Source organism: Ailuropoda melanoleuca, chromosome 1 (genome assembly GCF_002007445.2).
Source record: "Ailuropoda melanoleuca isolate Jingjing chromosome 1, ASM200744v2, whole genome shotgun sequence".
In the NCBI taxonomy this organism is placed as follows: domain Eukaryota; kingdom Metazoa; phylum Chordata; class Mammalia; order Carnivora; family Ursidae; genus Ailuropoda; species Ailuropoda melanoleuca.
This window is the reverse complement of record NC_048218.1, coordinates 179,490,420-179,512,216: the sequence shown is the minus strand read 5'-3', so window position 1 is coordinate 179,512,216 and position 21,797 is coordinate 179,490,420. Positions and strand designations below refer to the sequence as shown.

General features: G+C 38.5%; 1 protein-coding gene across 1 annotated transcript in view; it reads right to left on the bottom strand.

Moving 5' to 3' along the window:
* Positions 1–1,538, bottom strand: part of TES (testin LIM domain protein) — a 48,905-nt gene extending 47,367 nt beyond the window's left edge. The window contains exon 1 of the mRNA XM_002923882.4: positions 1,419–1,538. Coding sequence (XP_002923928.2) covers positions 1,419–1,445 — 27 coding nt within the window. The 5' untranslated portion in view covers positions 1,446–1,538. The remainder of the gene's footprint in view (positions 1–1,418) is intronic.
* Between the last annotated feature and the right edge of the window lie 20,259 nt (positions 1,539–21,797).

Here is a 21,797-nt window from a genome sequence, read left to right as displayed (position 1 = left end):
ACAGTCAAGATCTCCCAAATTTTAGACAGGTATTAAATCAAGCAGCTCTTACCGACTTGAAAAAATGGGCAGTGTTCAGCAACAGAAGGCTAACTAAGCAGCAAAAAAAAATGCTTTCCTAGTGGCAAGAAAGATTAACAAAAAATGTTGTGTCATTTAAAAGCTCAAGAATAAGAAACCAAAAGGGAAGAGAATAGAATGCAATCACATTACTCTTATAATTTACATTATGTTTTCCTGTCCTTAGATTCCCTTTTGAGTGCTGGTTGTAGTCATAAGTGATAAACTGTTTCTCTACTGCAAGTGTTTATTTTGCATTAGGCATTCATTTTCAAAAATCCTATTCTGGGCATGAAAGAGAATTAATGCTCAAGTCAAGAACTCTGTGTTTAGAAGATGAAATAACAGCAATACTGGCAACCATAGTGGGCAAGAGAAGAAAATTAGGTTCTGTTTTTTTTCTTCTTTCTCTCTCTCCGCAAAACTTCCTTCCCTATTTGATAAGGGACAGCTAGCTCAAATTTACCGCAAAGTAAATAGGAGCAATTCCCTGGAATGAGACCTTTCACAAAGAATGTTAGCACTGGAATGTGACATCAGCATTCCTTCTGAGTCACAGTCTGGTGCCCACCCCTTTCTCCCAGGAGATGTGAGGCTCCCATAACCAGGGAGCAGCTCAGGTAGGGCTGTGGGTCCTGAAGGGGGGGGGGAGGCGGCAGAGGGGGTGCGGTCCAGGAGGGAAACGTCTCCTGACGCTAAACCACTAGTGACAATAGCCGCTTTGGGGCTAGCCGCCGAAGAGGAAGAACGTTTTCTTTGAGAGATAAAGCACTAAGAGGGAGATAGTTAATGGAAAGTCAATAATGAATTACCAAAAAGAGAAAAAAAAATCACTTTTCACGTTATCACCAGCCGCGAGTACGAAGGAAGTGCATTAAATCAGCACTCACTTTTGAGAGCCATAGGCAGCCAGGGTGGGAGGGGAGGAGGTCTGAGCTGTCAAAGTCACATCAGTGCTCCTAAACCACAAAGGCTTAATAAAGTTGAACTTCCTGAGACAGGAAGAAGAAGTGTCACGATCTCGCCCGAACTCGCCCTGCCCTCATCCTTTTCTTTTGGGGAGGCACAGGCGCAGCTGAAACGCACTAAGGCAAGTTTCAAACACCCCAACCGTTGGACGGGGAGAAATGTCCCGCGCCCGCTCTCGTTCCCGACTCTCCGTCGCTCCCGGATTTCAGGAATTAGCGGGGCTGCCAGGTACCCTCTCTACCGGGAGAGGCGGGTACCTGGGCCAGCGGGACCGGAGACCCGCAGCCGGCTCGCGCCGGGCGTCCCGCGCGCCCCACCGGCCGCCAGCAGCCAGGGGGCGGCGTCCCGCGCAGGTGAAGCGGCGCTGCCCGCCGCCCGCGTCCTCCTACCTTCTTCACTTTGGCCTCCAGGTCCATGTTTGTGTGTCAAAGGAGTTCCTTCTCCTGTCCAGGATCTCACGCCCAGGATCGCCTGGCCTCCGGCTTCGTTGCAGGTACTGGGGGAGGACCTGCGGGGACTCCAGCGCCGCTGCCGGAGCCACTCGCCCGGCGCCGTCAAACTTCCGCCGCCCAGTCCGCCGCAGCCAGCCTGCAGCGGGGACCCGGGAACAAAGAGACCCAGGCAGCCAATGGCAGCGGGGCAGCGCCGGCCAGCCGCCAATCACTGAGCGCCGCACGCACCTTCGCGGCCGGAGCTGGTCGCAGGCAAGGTGAGGGGTGGAGTCGCGTTCCGGTAACCCAGACCTGGTCTCGGTAGTTGGACTGTGTGTCTGCAGATCCTCTAGAGAAGAAATTGAGGCCCATCCAGCCTCCAGCTGAAGATGAGGAAAACCCCATTCCATTCTGTGTTTGCCTGGGACCTTAGATATGTGTCCTGGAGAGTACTTATCTCACTACTTAGCTTCTTGGCTTATTTTCAGAGCAAAGAGAAAGACATGAGATTGTGAAGACTGTTAGATATTTCTATGATGGGCATTGCACCCCAGTTTCACTATTGAGTTGTAGAGGCGGCCATTTCTCAGATGCTTTTCTACATAATCCCAAACATTGGCAAAGAACCTCATCTCACAGACTTAATGTCTATAAACAAGATTATACATGTTTTCTGAGCATTTAGTTGTTCAAAAACAGGCATGATGTGAATCACTTCAGAGACAGGTTGTATCATTCCTTCGGAAGTAGAGGCTTGTCCTTTGTCCCTGCTACATGAAATGGTGTGAGGCTGCTGATCATGTTCCCTTGCCTTGATGAAGTTTCATAGGTATAACAAGCAGCACTAGCACACCAGAGCTAGGATCCATTTCATGGCCTCATTCCAGAGTGATTACAATGAATACCATCAGATTGGTGGGTCTGGAAGGGATCCTAGAGATTACTGAGTCTAGCTTTCTCATTTTCCTGGGAACTGAGGACCCCAGAGGTGTGGGGATCTGTCCAATTTCTTAGTGTCTTGGGGGCAGAGCTAGTGCTCATGAATCTAAGCAATGCCTCCAGCATGTTTGGAAACACAGACACAATATATTGACTAAGTAAAAGAGAAGAGAGAGAAGAGTCCATTCCTTTTTCAGTTTGTGGTAATGACAAAAAATTATAATGCACAGACGAGGTGACCTAATCTGGCATCTTTTTTAAAAAAGAAATTCCCCACAAATGTGGATATCTGGGTAAAGATGTCTCTTCCTTTACCTCTGAAAATTTAGAAACTGAAAGCAGCCAAAACTCATGCTAGTCAACACTTTCAACCCTTTGCTCACTTGGCTCTTTGTTAACATCATTCAACAGAGCATTGATTTATAATGTGCATGTTTTCATCATCCTATTAATAAACTAAAAATGGAATGACCAAAATGGATCATGACTTTTTCGTTCTAACTCAGTTGAAGTAAAACTTTCCCATCCCATTTTCCCAAATCATCCTAAAATATTTGGGCCCCTACAAAGTGAACAGAAGGCTTAACTATGACAAGGGAAATTGGTCTCTTTCAGGGAGCTTAAGAGATGGAAAATGTCCAATAAAACAGTTTAAATAAGGCATCAAACAAATGTCATGACATAAATTTTGGCTTATTTGGTGGGATTTTGGAGATGACACTAAGAAAAAGATCTGGAGACTTTTTTTTTTTTCCAACCACCAAATGCTGCCTTCTCCCTCTCTTCCCAGCTTTCCCAGCCTCATTTTATGTTTGTATCATTAGCAAGGATGGAAGTTGATTTCTACCTGGAATCTACTGTGCCAATATTATGGAAGCTAAAACAGAAGTGGATAAGCAGTAAGTTAGGAGGATTAAATTAGGAGTCTTCATTTAGCAAGTCAAGTTTTAAGCTAGAAAGATATTAAAGAGTTAGAACTGGCACTCTTGACTAAACGTAATTGATGACAGAAAAAAATGAGTAGAAAACAGCATACATGTTTCTGGTTTGATCAACTTATGTAGATGGTTCAGGAAAAGACAGAATATATGATGAAGGGCAGGGTTTTGTTTAGTTGTGCTTTCTTTGGGGGCTGGTGGAGATAAAGGGTCAGTTCTGAATATATTGGGGTTTGAGGTTGGGATATGAAGCAAAGTATCCAAACAGAAATCTTAGAGATGAGAGCTGGACTGAAATGGTGATTTAGGACTCTACAGACTACATAGTTAAATCACTGAAAGCCATGGATAGAGTAAGATCAGCATGGGAGATGGCAAAATAAAAGAGAGTATCAATGACTACAATTGAGCAAAGCTGAGCAAGAGAAGTACAGAAGGGAGATGAGAGCCAATTAGAGTGTAAGAAAAAAATTTCAAGTAGAGTTCTAGCAACCAGGAGAGGAAATTCAAGAAGGAATTAGTCAGCAATGTCAAATTGTAGAGGAGGGTTGAATCCCCATTAGATTTATCTAAAAGAAAATCTTTGGCAAACTTGGGAAATGCTTGAAATAGGATGAGGGCCAAAGCAAGGCAGTAGCAAAAGGTATGGAGAATTAGAAAGGGTAATCAATGATATTAAGGAGGTAGAGAATATTGGAATTGATTGGTTTGAAAGGAGGGAGGTTAAGGAGTCTAGAATGACTCTTAGGAATCCATTTTGGGTGAATGGTATGGTAGGGTAGATCTGACTCACTCAATAAGGTAAGGAACAGAAGAAAAGGAAGATTGAGGAAGATAATGGGAATTTTGTATGTGGATTTTTTGAGGGCAGTTGGAGTGTCTGGTGATCCAAAGAAAGATGTGGGGTAGAGATTCAGATGGCTGATTATAAAGACATAGGCATACGTACATACACGCATATACATATAAACAAGTACACATAGTAAACATACTATAAACACTAGGGAAAGGAAAATTTTCTACACAAGTGAGGTAAAATTTCAAGACACAGATGATTACACCTCTCTCCTCAATTAGTGATGTTGTCCCAGAAGTTCTCTTTAGAAATGTTAATCATTTATTAACACATGTTAGAAGAATTCCTGTGCTGCTGATATAGCTATTATTGCTCATTAGCAGCTTGTATAGGATTACACATTGTTCTGTAGGGATATACCAGCATATATACCAACATATACACCAGTATATATACCAACATATATACCAACATATATCAGAGCAAACTCTTACCTGTAAAATTTTTTAAATTGGCCAAACATTGAGCATTGACTAAGTTAATAATGGATGATCCATATGATAGATTTATTATAGTTTCTAAATGATAATACTTACGAATTTTTGTAATAGTGAACAATTATTATGATATGGTAACAAAATAAAATACAGAATTATATATACACTATGCTCACAACTATGCAAAAATACCTTGCACAGAAAAGGAACATGAGGAAAATACACTAACATGTCAGTGGTGGTTTGTCTTTGATTGGTGGGTCCATGGGGATTCCTTCCTTCCTTTAAAAAAAATTCCATGATGAGCATGACATATTTCTTAATGGAAAAACCTTATTTAAAAATGTTATTCAGAGCATTTTAGGAAGATGGGACAGTGACAGCGTAATTTTCAATCTTTCTGAAAACCCACATTAAAAAATAAAACAAAACAAAAAACAAATTAACTAATTAGCAAAACCAAAAGCCCACGGGCAAACTTTGCAATGAAACTAGGTGTTAAGGTATCTGCATAAATCCCCAAAATACAAGCCGTGAGGACAAACCACCAAGAGCCACAAGACATGTATGTATACACAATTTTCTTGGGGGAGTGAGGGAAGCAATAGGGTGGTGTCTGATGGACAGAAGAACTCAAGATTTTCTCCACTTATTCATTTTATTTTATTTTTTTTTACAATTATTCATTTTAAAACGTAGCAGGCCTTTTATAACAGCAATTGACACAGTAAGAATGATTAAAGGGGCTGAAGCAATCTCACCCTCATGATATTTCAACTCTGACCCTCTAGGACTGCCTTGTAGAAGGACCCACAATAAGAAACTGTACTGAGGAAAATAAAAATTGAGTAGGATGGGTCAGATCAGATACTGAAAAGTGAAAGGCTAAAGGAGCACTCTCTAACATGGTAGTCTCATGACCACATGTCATTATCTAAATGTTAATTAATGTAATTAGCATAAATTAAAATTTAAAATTCAGCTCCTCAGTCACACTAGCCATGTTTTAAGTGCTCAACAGCTGGAGAGGGAACAGCATCAGGAAATCCCAAAAGCACTGCTGTATTTTTAACACTTCATAAAAACAAGGAAAGATGGAGCTCTCTGAATTGGGGCACAATTTTCTGAAAATTGCTTGTAAAAGTTTGGGAAAATTAATATCACATAAAAAGGAGCAATAGTAAATTATCAAGGTCAAATTAAATGCAAAGTTATTATAAGAAAAAAGAGAAAATGGAGCATAATAATTTCCCTATAGATAATGAAAGAACATCAGAAAGATGTGTCCACAAAACAAAACTGTAAGCGATTATTTCAAAACAAATTAAAGACATTAAAAAGTTAACACGTCAGGAAAAAAACCCACACAAAGCAGATTTAGAAAAACTCAGAAAAGAGATGATAGAACTCAGAAAGGAATTAGAAATGAAGAAAACAATATTACAAAAATGAGGACTAAATGAAAAGGAATATAAAGGCAAAACTGGTGGTGCCTGAGAAAAATAGGTAAAAAAGAAGTTTTTTGTCCTAAAAAATCAAAAGGAAATGAAGGAAAAAAGAGAAAGTATTCTAGAGACAGTATCAAATATTGAAAATAGGTTAAAATGATGGACATATGAAAGGAAGGAGTCCCTGACGAAGAAAATCAAATCAGAGGAACAAATACTAAAAACTATAATTCAAGAAAACTTTCTTGAGTTCAAAAATATATATTTGGAACTAGATACTGAGATCATACTACATCCCTAAATTGAGTCAAAATAACCAACACCAGGACATATTTTTGTTAAATTACTGGACTTTGAAGACGAGGGGGGAAAAGTCCTTTGGATATCTAGATTTAAAAAATACACGACTTATAAGAAGAAGAAAACTATGTTATCATCAGAATTCTTCTACAGTAATCTAGATCAGAAGAAAGAGTAACGTATTAAAGATATTCAAGAAAGATAGTGTGAGCCAAGGATTTTATATGAAATGACTTTCAAGTTTAAAGGGCACAAACTGTATCAACATAGAACTCAGGAAAGAGTTCTCGTGAGCGCTTCCTGAGGAATGTTCTGTGTGTGTATCTATGTCTGAATCTCCCTCTTCTTTCTTTTATGAAGAGACCAGTCATTGAAGTTAGGGCCCACCCTAATCCAGTATGACTTCATGCTAACTAATTATAGCTGCAAAAATCCCATTTCCAAATAAGGTCATATTCTGAGGTTTCAGGTGGATATGAATTTTGGAGGGACACTATTTGACCTAGTGAAGTGGGGCAACAAAAGCAACATGGCCACAATAAAACTCCTACTTGGAAAACACGTAGATGTTCTGGCTGATAGTCCTGGTCAACAGCTATCATTAACCAGACATGGTGAATATACTTCAGAGGATTTTGATCCCAAGTCACTTTGTAATCCCCAATCTTCAAGACTTCCAGCTAAAGCCCCAGGTATTATGGAACAAGACTCTCCCACTATGATCCGTCCAAATTCCTGGTCCCCACAATTTCTAAGCCTACTAAAGAGACTGTTTTATGCAACTAGCTTCGGGGTGGTTTGTTATAAAAGAATAAATACTACAGCAGCTTTTGAGTAGGGTGCTGCCAAAACAAAAACAACAAAAATCTAAAACATGGCATTGGCTTTGGGCAGAAGTGAGAAGAAACTCAAAGGGACTTAAAGATACTAGTTGAAAATCTTATGTGAGTCCTTTCCCATCTATGTGGTTGACAACTATTTTCTTCCCAGTTTGTCTTTTAATTCACATTATAGGATTTTTTACGGTTATGATAAAGTCTAATTAAATGATTTCTTTTTCTTTTATGGATTGAGCTTTTGGTGACAAGTCTAAGAACATTTTACCATGCCTTAAGGCCTGAAAATTTCCTTCTATTTAATTTCTTAACATTTTATAATTTTATTTTTACATTTAAGTCTATACTACATTTTAAATTAATTTTGTGTAAGATGTGAAGTTGGGGAAAAAAAGAAAATCTAAAGGACTTCTAGGAAACAGCTGAAATTGAAGGACTTTGAGGAGGCCATCAGCAAGGGCTCAAAGAAAACTATGCACATGTTACTAGAAGCTGGAGAAGAAGAAGCAATCGTTAAGCAGTAGCAGATAGTTTGCCAAGACTATTGTCTGAAATGAGGCAGAAAACGCTAAATCCCTAGAACTTGATGACTGTGGAATATTGAAAATGCCACCTGGCTTCTTTTTACTGCCTATGATAAAATGTGAGAGGAGAGATGAACTAAAGAATTCTTGCACTGTTACATTAAAAAGGACTGGTACTTTCTGGGTTGAAAAGTAAAACTGTTTCTTGTACCCAGCATTTCCATAAGGCAAATGACTTTAAGAATTAAAAGAAGACTTCTAGAAAAAGATAAAATCTAGAGTGGTGTGTAGGAGCCTTTGTTAAGACTTCAGAAAGATCTAGAAGAGTGACTCATATGTAACCTTTTACAGACAGAAGGCCCCTAAGGATCTTAAGATTATGCTTCATAAATCATCTACTCCATTATGTCTGGAGCTTTTGCTGGAAGACCTGAAACCTAGGGGTAGCTCAATGGTTGGGAGCTAAAATCATCTCAAGTTACCTTCGTGTGTCTGGTTGGTGATGGCTGTTAACCAGGACTACTGCAAGAACATCTATAAATGGCTTCTCCATGTATTCTTTCAACATGGGTTAGTTTGTACGCTTCACATATGGGTTCCAAGCTGGGTTCCAAGAATAAGTATCCCAAGAAAGCAAGGTGGCAGTGAATGGCATTTTCTGAACTAGCCTCCTAAGTCTTATGGCATAATTATCATTAAATTCTATCAGTTAAGTAGTCACAGAGGTCCAAGAGGACATAGACCTCACATATTAGGGTCAGGGGGACATAAACCTCACTATGCAATAGGGAAAAGTCAATATCACATAGTAAGAATGTGGTATGGAGATATTTTTGTGGCCATCTTTGGAAAATACAATCTACCATAGGCATAGATTTTAATACATAGGAACCGGTTTGGGTCTTTACCTCATCTATCCTCAATTTAATTGCCTGCTGTGGGCCACTGTATTAAAATAGTAAAACCTTCACCCTGCCATTGGGCTGATCCCAAGTTACTGTATTTTGAAATGAGGGGTTTGGAGAGGCAGTCAGGCAGGGAGCGCACAGCAGATAATTTGGTGAATCACAGGAGATTATACCTCCTCCATTTCTCTGACTCCTTCTGAAAGCACCAGTCCAAGCCAACATATTACATTTAGTAAAAGACAAAGTGTTTAGTCTTCATAATCAGCAGACCTACTACTTTGTATTTCTGGCTACTGGTGGAAAGGGCTTCTCTTAACAAAACTTTTGATTGATCCCAATGGACCCTTTTCCTCTCAGATGAACCAGCTTGGATCCTAGCTTGTTTCTCTCTTATAATTTATTGGAGGCTGTAAGGAGTCACCAACACCTCCAATACCCTGACATTTGCTGTGGAATCTTCCCAAGTTATAGCTTTGGTGTACATTCCCTGTGTCCTATCAGAAAACTGAAAAGAAATTTAACCAAGTCTCTTAATATCATTTTCAAAGGATTACTATCTCATTGTAGCCTCCCTCATCCAACAGAATCACATTTTTAGGTCTTTCCTTTACAATATACACTTTCAGATAGTAACTTCTCAATGTCTTGTCATTATCTAGTTGCATGTGACAGAAACACAGTCTGAACTAGTTCAAACCTGTTGGGTTTATTGACTCTATTAGAATTCTCTCTTCTCTCTCTCCTCTCCTTTTTTTCCCTCTCTCCTCTCCTCTCCTTGCCTCTCCTCTCCTTTCCTTTCTCTCTCTCTCTCTTTCTGGCAGCACTTCAGATTCATTCTCTCAGGGGTGCCTGGGTGGCTTAGCGTCTGCCTTCAGCTCAGGTCATGATCCCTGGGTCCTGGGATCAAGCCCTCCATCAGGCTCCCTAGAGAGCCTGCTTCTCTCTCTCCCTCTGCTGCTCCCCCTGCTTGTGTGCTTGCTCACTCGCTCTCTCTGCCTCTCTGTCAAATAAATAAATTAAATCTTAAAAAAAAAGATTAATTCTCTTAGTTTCTCCATATCATGGAGGATGTGCCTACAGACCGTTCCAGGTCACATCTTTCATAACCAAATAAACGAAGGTGGTTCTTTTACAAGTTCAAGTTTGAAAAACCCTGGGAGTGATCTATGATCAATCAAATTTTCTCTTTTTACTAAAATGAGAGTCATAAGTATCATTGTTTATATCTGTCCCTTATAATCTTAAAGCAAATACTGGTGCAAAATACTCATTTTTATACCCTAGGAACAAAACTTTTGTTGTTGTTGTCATTTTGACTGAGAAAACTCCATAATATTATACCAAAATGTAGTTAGATTTATTTTTAACCTAAACCTAGAGCACTGAATAATCCCTTTTGAATTGCTGGATGAATTTAGAAATGACGTAAACCGCAGAAAGGAAAGATATCGTCTGTTTCTCGCACAAGTCACTGTGAAATGTTAACAGTAGTGCTAAGTATATGCTCACTACTTTCCTAGGCAAACAAGGAAAATGTGATGCAAAAGATAGGATTGTAAAATAAAAATATGAGACATTATAGCACTGCAGTTTATTGAGGTAATTGGCTAGGAATCCCTGTGTGTCTTGGAATGGAGAGTCTCACATCATTTCTAAAACAAATATTTCCTTGTGGGCAAATGCAGGGAGTGTTGAGTGATATTTGTGGAATTATTGTCTACGCAACATGCTCCCTGGGTAGAACAACACCTTTTAGGAATAAGCAATTAGGGCTTTTTTGGTTTTGCTCAGTAATCGAAACAGCTGTGGAAACATTCTGTGAATAAAGAACCATGAGCATTGCCATAGACTGAATGTTTGTGTCTCCCTAAAATTCTGTTGCTGAAACCTAATCCCCAGTGTGATAGTATTAGGGGGTGGGGTCTTTGGGAGGTGATTAGGCCCTGAGGGTGGAGCCCTCATGAATGGGATTAGTGTCCTTACAAAAGAGATCCCAGAGAGTTGCCTTGCTCCTTCCACCATGTGAGGAGGACACAGGAGAAAACTGTCAACTATAAACCAGAAAGCAAGTTCTCACCAGACACCTCATCTGCCAATACCTTGATGTTAGACTTCCCAGTATCCAGAACTGTGAGAAATAAATTGTTTAAGCCACCTAGTCTATGGTATTTTTGTTATAGCAGCTGAAAGGACTAAGCTAAACACTGTGCAAAGTTTAAGAAAATATCACTGTCTTACATTCTTTTAGCTATTGTAGCAATTTGTTTTCTAAACAATGTAATTATTGTTTTCCAGTAAGTAGTTCATACAGTGCTATAGTATAGAAAAAGAGAAGTTAACTTATATGTGAGACAGAGTGCTATGTGTAGTTGCTACAAACTCAAAGCTCATAGACATTTTAATTCCACATTAATTATAACAGAACACCTTGCTTTGATTACTACTTAACAGTGAAACTGTAATTTTATTTTATAGAAAAACATTCTTCTATATATCATATTGTCATTTAATAAATTTTCTTACTTTAACAATTTAAACAAGATCTCATTTTTTAAACTGCTTTTTTCTTGGGTATACCATTTCCTGAGAGCCCAATATGTTACTGCTAATGGAAATGTTGTACTTTTGAGATTGCCTCTTAACTGTAATATAAATATGAGTCTCTGGTAAGTCTCAGTGTGGACAAAAGCTACTAATTTATTTTTCATAAGTTGAATCAGTCCTAAAAAGGGATGGCACCAGCCTTTGGTGACTATTTTAGTGTAGTGCTTACTATAATAGCTGGGTGAAGAGGAAAATCAATTATAGTTTTGAAAGAGATATAGATTTTGTTCACTTAAAACTCAGGTTTTTAATCCCTGGATAAAAACCTAGCCTGGAAATCGTCTGAAAGGCCTTTGCTTCTACCATAAGAGGATGTAGTAACTCTAGGCACCTATCATTTAAACAAATGGATTAGTTGAAATAATGATGTGAGAGATTCTCCAAATAAGGCCAACATGTTCTTTTTGGATATGTGGAAAGTAAATTGTGCAATAAAATTTCCATCATATTTTATCTGTTCTTGATAGGTCACAGAAGTTGTATAAGTATTCATATGCATATGAGAAATTCCAAGAATATCTAAGGCAAATGAATTTATACTTGTTAAGACTTAATTTCTCTGTAACCTTAAAAAGCGAAGACCTATACATATCTAAAATATGTATACAGTTAATTTTATCCTGTTCCTTCTGCATTTGGTGAATTAACAGAAAATAAATGTGTATTTCATGTTACATTTCACTGCCCACAGCAGACTAATAACTCCATTTGATTTAACTCAACTCAATTTATTTCATACTGAGAGCTCATATCTCTCTTAGTTAATATTATACATAGCCCAAAGATGTAAAATTACTGTCTTTCTCTCAGGTCCTAGTAGGAAATAGTTAAATAACAATTTATTTATTCAATTAATGCGAGTTATAAATGATAGTGTTATAGACTTAAAAAACAAGACTTGTATAAACATGTCTACAATAGCTCTCTTCATAACTGCAAAACACTGGAAATAACCAAAATGCTCATTTTCATTGAGGAAGATAAGTTGTTTATATTCATACAATGGAATGCAACGTTTAAGAGGAAAGGACTATAGCTGGATGCATCAACATTGATGGATCTTATATATAATGTTGAGTTGGACAGTTAGGTAGCTGCATTTTAAAAAAAGGAACAGTTTGGTCTAGTCATACTATGCACCGATATAAACTCAAAGATGTAAATAAAATCATTTGCGTACCAGAAGAAAACATAGAAGAATTTCTTATGAAATTAGATTAGGAAAGTACTTTCGTAACTTTGATTAAAAATCTGAAGCTATTTTAAAACAGACAAAACTAATTATAGTAAAAAAAAACCCATTTAGTGGCCCAACTGCCATGCTCAAAGTCAAAAAGTTAAATGGCAAATAAGAAGAAAAATTGTTACTCACATAATCTTAGGAATTAATATGCTAGGAATTGATTTTTTAAATGTCAATAATCTAAGTGAAAAAAATACGCTCACAGAGGAGGCAAATGCCCTTAAACATAAGAAAAATATATACAACTTCATTCAGTGAGACAGTTCCAAATGTAAATACAATGATGTACATTTTCAACAATTAGATTAGCAAGAATCTAAGTTTAATGAGACAGGGATACAGGAATTTATATGTCATTGGTATGAATATAAAATAGTGCATCCTTTCTGAAGGGCAATTTAGTAATGCCTGTCAAAATTACAATATTTCCCCTTTAACCCAGAAGTCCCAATCACAGGAATTTATCCTGCAGGAATGCATGCACACAGAAAAATAGCATGTTATAATCTGCAACTTTGTATTTGTAAAAAATTAGAGAATAACCCATTGTCCATTAAAAGAGGACTGGCTATAGAAACTATGGTCGGTGCACACCATGGGATGTTATGCAGTTTTCAAAAAGAATGAGAATGTGCTCTCTGTACAGAAAGATCTATATGTGATATTAAGCATTTTTTGAATGAAAAGGGGGGGATTAAGAGTACATAATACAATTATGTTTACTTATATTGGAAAGATCCAAAAGAAACTAATGAGTGATTAACCATGGGAAGAAGGTAGAGGGGGACATAGGATAGTTACAACAGGGGAAGAAGTAAGATTTTTCAGTATATTGTATTATACTGTTGTATTGTTTTGATTTTGGAACTGTGCACATAATACCTGCTCAAATTAACTAACAGACCCATGAAAGTAAGAGGGAACACAGTACAGAAGAACAAATACAGTGTGATTGCTTTTATGTGAAGTTTAGAAAAAGACAAAACATAAGTTTATTATTTTAGCTTATAAACATGGATGATAAATACTGTGAAACAAACCAGGAAATGATAATACAAAATTCAGAATAGTTATTACCAGGTATTGGGAGTGGGCAACGAAGGTATACAGCAAGGTAGATGCAACTTTAGAAGGAGGGAAGGAAGGGAGGGAGGGTGGGAGTTTGGGAAGGAGGGAGGCAGGCAGGCAGGAATACGAAAAGGAAAAAGAAAAAAGAAATCAGTGAAGGCTACAGGAATTCAGTAAACCTTCCTGGAAGGAGGGGGACTTAAACTGATTCTTAGGGTGTGGATTCCAGTAAATGTAGTTCACACTAATGTATTGTTTTATAGCTTACAGAATGTTGGATATACATGATGTCATATTGAGTCTGGACAGGCAGAGAGAGATGAGAGCAGGCATCCAAAACGAGGAAAATAGCATAGCCAAGGCACAGAGAGTGAGAGGGCCCATTTTGTGTTACAAGACCTTGGGGCATCAACCTAGCTGGGCAGTGGGATTGGGCCTTAATGAGTAATAGACCAATAGATTCATAAAGTTTGATTATAATGGGATTGGTAGTTTATCTGAGAAGCCATCAAATGTGTATTTGTTTACAAAGAGAGATCCAGGAAATATTTGACAGTTGAACACAGTAGCACTTTTTAGGCCCTGCCAAACATTGGCACTACCTTTGAGACTCATCGCTGACAGTCATCTACTGGACTAACACTGCCCATTCCGGCTGCCCAGGCAGGTTCGTTTTTGATTACTTGGGAGGGTGTTGTTTAATTTCTACATATTTATGAATTTCCCAACTTTCCTTCTGTTTTCGTTATTTTCTAACTTCATTCCTTTGAAGTTGTCTCTTTGACAACATCTGTATCATAGAGGAAAAAGGAAGAGGGATTGGGAATTGCTTCAGATTAAGGGAGACATGGCAACCAAAAACAATGCATGGTCCTTGATTAGATCTTGCTTTGAAAATTAAAAACAGGGGCACCTGGGTGGCTCAGTTGGTTAAACATCTGCCTTCGGCTCAGTTCATGATCTTAGGGTCCTGGGATCGAGTCCCACATCAGACTCCTTAGCATCAGGCTCCTTGCTCTGTGGGGAGCCTGCTTCTCCCTCTGCCTGCAGCTACCCCTGCTTGTGCTCTTTCTCTTTCTCTCACACACAAATAAATAAATAAAATCTTAAATATATATATATGTGTGTGTGTGTGTGTTTCCCAATATAGATTGGGAAATAGATGACATTAAGAAGTTTTCTAAATTTGTTTGGATGTGTTGACAGTACTGTCAATATATAGGAGATGCTCTTATTTTCTGGAAACGCAAACTAAGGTAGCTGGGTGGAAGCAAATAATGTTTATTATTTATTTTATAATGGCTCAGGAAAAACATATATTAAGGAAACAGATATGGCAAAATGTTAATTATGTAGGGGTCTATGGGTGGTATTGTGCTCTCTCTACTTTTCTGTATTATGAACATTTTCATGTTAGTAAAAATTTTAAAAACCAAATTATATATACACATATATATTACATACACATAACTTAATTGCAGTAGAACCTGTTGGAGATAATGAAGTCATTACAGAAAGAATATCTGCAGAAATAATTAGAAGGCAAAAGTTTAAGAAATAGAATTTTTTCTCCAGCTTTACCTAGTTTCATCTTTTCTCATTCTAGGGACAGAAATTTTTTCTCTAATTTTTTTTTTAGAAGAAAGATAGTTTCTAGAATCAGAATAACATGATGGAATTTTTTTTAAGAATATTCCGTTCTTGGGGCGCCTGGGTGACTCAGTCGGTTAAGTGTCTGCCTTCAGCTCAGGTCATGACCCCAGGGTCCTGGAATGGAGCCCCAGTCGGGCTCCCTGCTCAGTGGGGAGCCTGCTTCTCTCTCTCTCTGCTGTTACCCCCCTGCTTGTGCTCTCTCTCACTCTCGCTCTGGCTCTCTCTCTTTCTCAAGTAAATAAATAAAATCTTTAGAAAAAGAAAGAATATTCAGCTCTTTCCAGTCTGCTAAACTTTATACAAGGGTCTTACTAAACCTTATACGATCTATGTATTGGGCTCTAGTGTGTCCTAGGCAGATACCCAGTCCCAATTCTTGAAATAGGGAATATGTGTCATTCATGTGTCATGTGACAACATTGCCAATTCAAGAGACTACACAGAGGTCAATAAACCACAGACTGGGAGTTATTTGAAGGACTAGTCTGAACTTCAGCTCAATCAAGAGTGTCCGCATCCAATAAACCATTGCTGTCATGAGGCATCTGTCTTCTTGCTCAATGGATGTCAGGGCTGGAAAAACTCTTGTAATGGCAGCTAAAAGATACTTGAAGCACTGCCTGACAGACACTGCAGAAGATATTGGAGAACCCTGGTGGCAACATGAAGGAAAAACAGCTCAGCACAAAGTTAGGGTCTTCGAGTATGCAAAACAAAGTAAATGGAAACAGCCATAAAAAAAGAACGAAACCTTGCCATTTGCAGCAACATGGATGGAGCTAGAGAGTATAATGCTAAATGAAATAAATCAGAGAAAGACAAATACCGTATTGTTTCACTCATATGTGGAATTTAAGAAACAAACAAGCAAAGGGAAAAAAATAAACGAGAGAGAGAACTAAAAAAACAAACTCTTAATTATAGAGAGCAAACCGATGGTTACCAAAGGGGAGGTGGGTGGGGGGGATGGGTGAAACAGGTGCTGGGGATTAAGGAGGACACTTGTGATGAGCACGGGGTCTTGTATAGAAGTGCTGAATCACGATATTATACACCTGAAACTAATATAGCTCAGTATGTTAACTAACTGGAATAATAACTTAGCAACAACAACCAAAAAGAAACTAAACTAGTCCTCTCTGAGTCCCCTTTATTTCTCTGACCTTTCCACTTAATTTTTCTTTTTCGTGGTCTTTAAAAATATTGCCATTCCTTAAAGGTTTTTCCATGCTACCTTTTCACTTACATGGTCTCCCTAAATGACCACTTGCATTCACCAAATCATACTTTTAGCGTGGTTTTCCCTATGGAGCCCATGCTCATATTTTTAACTCCCTGCTGGCTATTTCCATTTAGAGTGCTCTTAAACTCAACACATGAAAAGAATTATTTCCAAAATCTGTTCATCCTGTATTTCTTGTCTTAGGAAGTGGTGTCACAATACAGTCAAGCCAAAGGACTTATACTTCAATAAAGTATAGAGGTACAAAGAGTCTTGCACACTTAGCATGTAAAAGGAACAGGGAGGGATAGGTACTGGCATAAGGAAAATAAAGGCACATCTTAGAGTAGAGTGAGGAAAACAGACCCTTTATTATTTTTTTAAGATTTTAGGTGTTTATATGAGAGAGAGAGCACGAGTAGGGGGAGGAGCTGAAGGAGAGGGAGAAGCAGACTCCCCGCTGAGCAGGGAGCAGGATTGCTCCAGGTGCAAGGCTCCACCTGCCCGACTTCACGGGCTTCACGAGGGGCTCGATCCCAGGACGCTGAGCCGGAGACAGACGCTTAACAGACTGTGCCACCCAGGAGCCCCCAAAACACGCGCTTTAATGTGACAGAGGAATGTATATTCTGCTTTGGGAGTTTTGAGGAAGGAGATTTAACCCAGCCTGAGTGGGAAAGATTCAAGATGAAGGATTTATAGAAAAATTACTATCAAGCTATGTATTATAAACACTAAGAATTTGTCTGTGTTAAGCGCTGAATTGTGTCCCCACCAACACTTGCAAGTTGAAGTCCAACCTGTACTTCAGAATGTGACTGTATTTGGAGATGGTCTTTAAAAACCTAATTAAGTTAAAATGCGGTCATTTGGGTCAGCCCTAATCCATTATGATTGGCATCCTTGCAAGAAGAGGAAATTTGGACACGGAAACAGAGGAAAGATGATGTGAAGACACAGAGAAGACAACCCTCTATAAGCCATCAACCCTGTCAGTACCTTGAGTGTGGATTTCCAGCCTCCAGAGCTATAAGGCCATAAACTGGCGGTGTTTAATCTACCCAATCGACCTAGTCTGTAGTACGTTGCTACAGGAGCCCTAGCGAACATATATCCTGATTTCTTTTCAGGATAAAGCTAAGACCTTTCTAAGTAGAGGGAAGAAAAGGTGCAAAACAACTAACAGTGCAAGATCATAGTTAAGTTGGGAAACTGTAAGTAGGACCAGATTACTGGGCCTGCTGTGGGGAAGAGACTTGGGGAATTTTGAGGAGTGAGGTTGTGTGCCAAATTAAATAATGGAAATTGGGGTGAAGACATTATGGAATTGAGGGAATAGCGTTAGAAGAGGTCTCGTATTGTAGTTAGCTCCCTCAAATCAAAGTTAATCATTGGCGTACCACTTAGTGCTTCATCTAATCCAGTTTTCCATGTTAATAGCTATTATTTCATGATGACACTTACCAAGTGTCCACTAGAGAATTATTTTTAAGAACTACATTGATCTTTTTCTCTTACAAGATGTTTATCCCCAGCGCAATCTAAATATTTCTTTACTGAATTTTATGTCAATATTCTTTCCTCCACTCCTTCATTCCAAGATTCAATGCTTTACTATCTCCAGGGTTTATGTTTCAACAATACGTGGAATTTGGGGGCACCTGGGTGACTCAGTCGGTTAAGTGTCTCTTTGTTTCGGTTCATGTACTGATCTCAGGGTCTGAGACTGAGCCCTGCATGGGGCCTCATGCTCAGTGCAGCGTCCACTTGAGACTCTCTCACTCTTTCCCTCCCCCCACTCACGTGTGCACGCACTCTCTCCCTCTCTCTCTCTAAAATAAATAAATCTTTAAAAAAATATCTGCAATTTGTTACAGCAAGTCTGGTGTGTTGGTGCTTGTATAGACTGGATTTAGCTGGAATATTATTACTTTTTAGATTTAGTATATCTGCTTCTCAAGTCTTAGTATTTATTTTGCTTCTTTGTAATTAAGATTAATTTTCCTGATATCTAAGGCATGGGTGACAATTTATTTTTTTTGTTCTATCTGCAGTCTCCCTATTAGCTTTTAATTCTTCACTCTCCCATGGAGAGAACAGAATTGTCGTGCTGTAGTAAAATAAGGTGTAGGCTCCGTGAAGGCGGTAGCTGATAGAGTACCTGATCACATAGTTGACGATAAATGTATTTTGGAGGGAAAAATACAATTTGCTCTTAGCCATTGTTCAACAAATCCTTACGAGGCAGTTGTTGTTGAATTAGAGCAGTACCTCAGAATCCTCTGGGGAACTTTTCCAATACGTACATGTGCTAGTTCCTCCCAATACCAAGTCTGGATTTGGGAGAAGGGGAATGGAGTGATCCGGGAATAAGTATGGTGAAAAACTTCCAATGTTATTTTGATATCCACTGCTAACTGATGAGGGCAGAAGCTGTTATTCCTTTTGTCTCAGTTAAATCCCTCCGACCTGAGTATGACGATGAGGAAATATGTTAGGTAGTGGGAGATATATTTTGGAAAAGGGGATTTTGCCCAGAGCTTTTCAATACATTCTTTAGCTGCTTGTGTTTCTAAGGCTGGTCTCCAATGAGATCAATGTGCTCTGTAGACTTATCTTAAAAATGGTGGCTCTGGAAGGATGGGAAAGCCACTAGACTTAGAATCAGAAACCCAGGATTTTATTGCTAGCTTATTAGGGTTTTATTGATAACTTATTGCACAATTATTAGGTTTTAGATCTCAAGCAAAATAGATAACTCTCTGAGCTTTAGTTTCCTCACCTGTAAAGTAAGAGTAATAATGTCTGTTTGAAAAATATAAGCATTCAAGGCCTGTTTTGACTAACTGTTGTACTTGAAGAGTACCACTTACCACTCCAACCTTGAAGGCATGTGTTTTCCTTTAAAGTAAAGTACTATTTATGGTGGAAAAGGGTGTGAAGCTCTTGGTAACAGACTTTCAGAGTTAGCTGTCTTCATAACTAAAATTACTGCAAATTGATTTCTCTTTCTATAACTCAAATCAAGGTCAGTTGCAATGGCTTTTGGAAATGGCAAACTGCCCCTTTACTACCCCTTTAGGACATGGTAAGTCTCTGCTATCTTTTAAAGCCTTCATATTAGCAATCTGATAGGTCTGTAACCACTAGAGATTTTTTTTTTTCTATGTCTTTCTCCGGGAACTTTTTCATTCCAGACAACAGAAACCTAGAAGCTAGTTTGCTCTAAACATGAGAAAATGATAGAGATTACAGGGAATATCATGGGCCCCAAGATAAAAAGGTACTGTTGGGCTTCATTAGGGTCCTGAGCTGGAAAGCCACAGGAGCTGAGGAATGCCATAAAACATGAATATCCTACATGTTTGGGGTGCTTTGCAATGATGACTCCCACATAAAATAAGGAATATGACACAGAAGGACAGAGAAGTTGATCCATTGAAAAACAAGGACATCCAAAGTCTTGAATATTTGGCTGTCAAGCCATGAACATTAATATTCTTTAAATTTTTATTTTAAAATTTACTTTGAATTTTTTATTTATTTTAAAATTAATGAATACATTACTTAAATATTGAAAAATAGGAACAAGTAAATAAAATCTCTCATTTTCCTATCATCATAACACAGAACTAACTGTTTTTTGGAGCATGTTTTCTGATGCATTCCCCCCCTCTGGCTGACAAATACCAACATGAGGGTAGGTAGCCTTGGTTAGGGATTGGAGTTGGGGTACCCACAGGAACGCCTTCCTTATAAAGACTTATGTCTTTGAATTCCTTCCTTTGTGGCATTCAAGGGAAGCTGCTATAATTTAAACCTAATTTGTTTGTGAGGCTGCTCTGATCTATCAGTGAAGAAACACATTGATGTTTGGCTGGAGTGGTGTGAATTCTTATGGAAGATGAAGGGGATGCTCTCTTAGGATCCAAGGTAGAAAGAGTGTCAGCCTACTGGGACAAAGACTCCAGGATCCCAGCCGGCACTAGGCAGTGCCAGAGAGTGTCCACAGGACAGCTGGCAGTGAGACTTTCCAGGGCCTTAGAGAAATGTGCAGGGGAAATAGTTCCACCAACTATTGAAGAGACATAGGGTGAACTCTTTAGATGGATATTTATGTAAAAAATCAGAGAAAAAAAACAAGATAGAAAGGGTAAATCCAGCAGGATAAAAGTTCTAAGAAAACCAAAAAGATATGTCAGGAAGAAAACTATCAGACACAATAGAAGTAAACATCTCAAATTAGAAGAAGAGACATAAGAATTAAGAAGGAAAGAACATGTAGGGTTCAAAAGAGGATGTAAGAAAAAATGACCCACACCTACACACATTCCAGGGGGATCAGTTACTCCCAGAAAGAGAAAAAAAAAAAAATCCTGGGATCAATAGTTCTCCTAGAATATACATCTGCAATACCTGGACAATTCGAGTCACCAAAAATAATTTATCTAAGCTCCAATAATAGATGGAAACAAAATTAAGGGATGTCTTTCTGATCTTTGAATCATGTTCTATGTGGTAGAAATGATTCATGCTTGATTCTCTGATATAATGGATGAACCTCTGTCACTTCATCTGCCTCTCCTAAGGCCAGTGGTAAGGGAGGTGGGGTGCTTTTCACTTTACACAATTGAAACAGAAAGATCCTCACCATCAAGGTAGAGAATAAATGGGATTTATTGAAAAAAATGCAAATAAACCCTTTTGACTAATATTTCTCTCTTAGAGTTGCAGATCTTTCTGCACTATCCTGCAAAAAGAAAGTAATTAAGAGCTCAAGAAGAGGCCCTAAAAACAATAAACAGGTAGTCAAATAAACACTTGCACACACATGTTCATAGCAGTGTTACTTGTAAATAGCCCAAAGGGAAAAATAGTACCAATGTCCATCAGATAAATGGATAAACAAATCACACACACACACACACACACACACACACACACACACACACACACCAGAATGTTATTCAGCCATAAATAGGAAGGAAATACTGATACATGCCACAGAGTGGATGAAACTTGAAAACATTATGCTAAGTGAAAGAAGCTAGATACCTAAAGTCACATATTGTGTGATTCTGTTCATATAAAATATCCAGAATGGATAACAGAATGCAGATTTCCAGAGGCTGGTGAGAGGGGAGAAACAGGGAGAAATTGCTTAATGGGCATGGGGTTTTACTTTGAAGTGATGGAAATGTTTGGAACTACATGAAATGGTTGCACAGCATTGTGAATGAATTAAATGTCACCGAGTTGTCCCTTCAAACAGTTAATTTTATGTTACGTGAATTGCACTGCAGTAAATTATTAAGAAAACAAACGAATCAAAGAAACACTTGAGACAGACTCTAGGCAAAT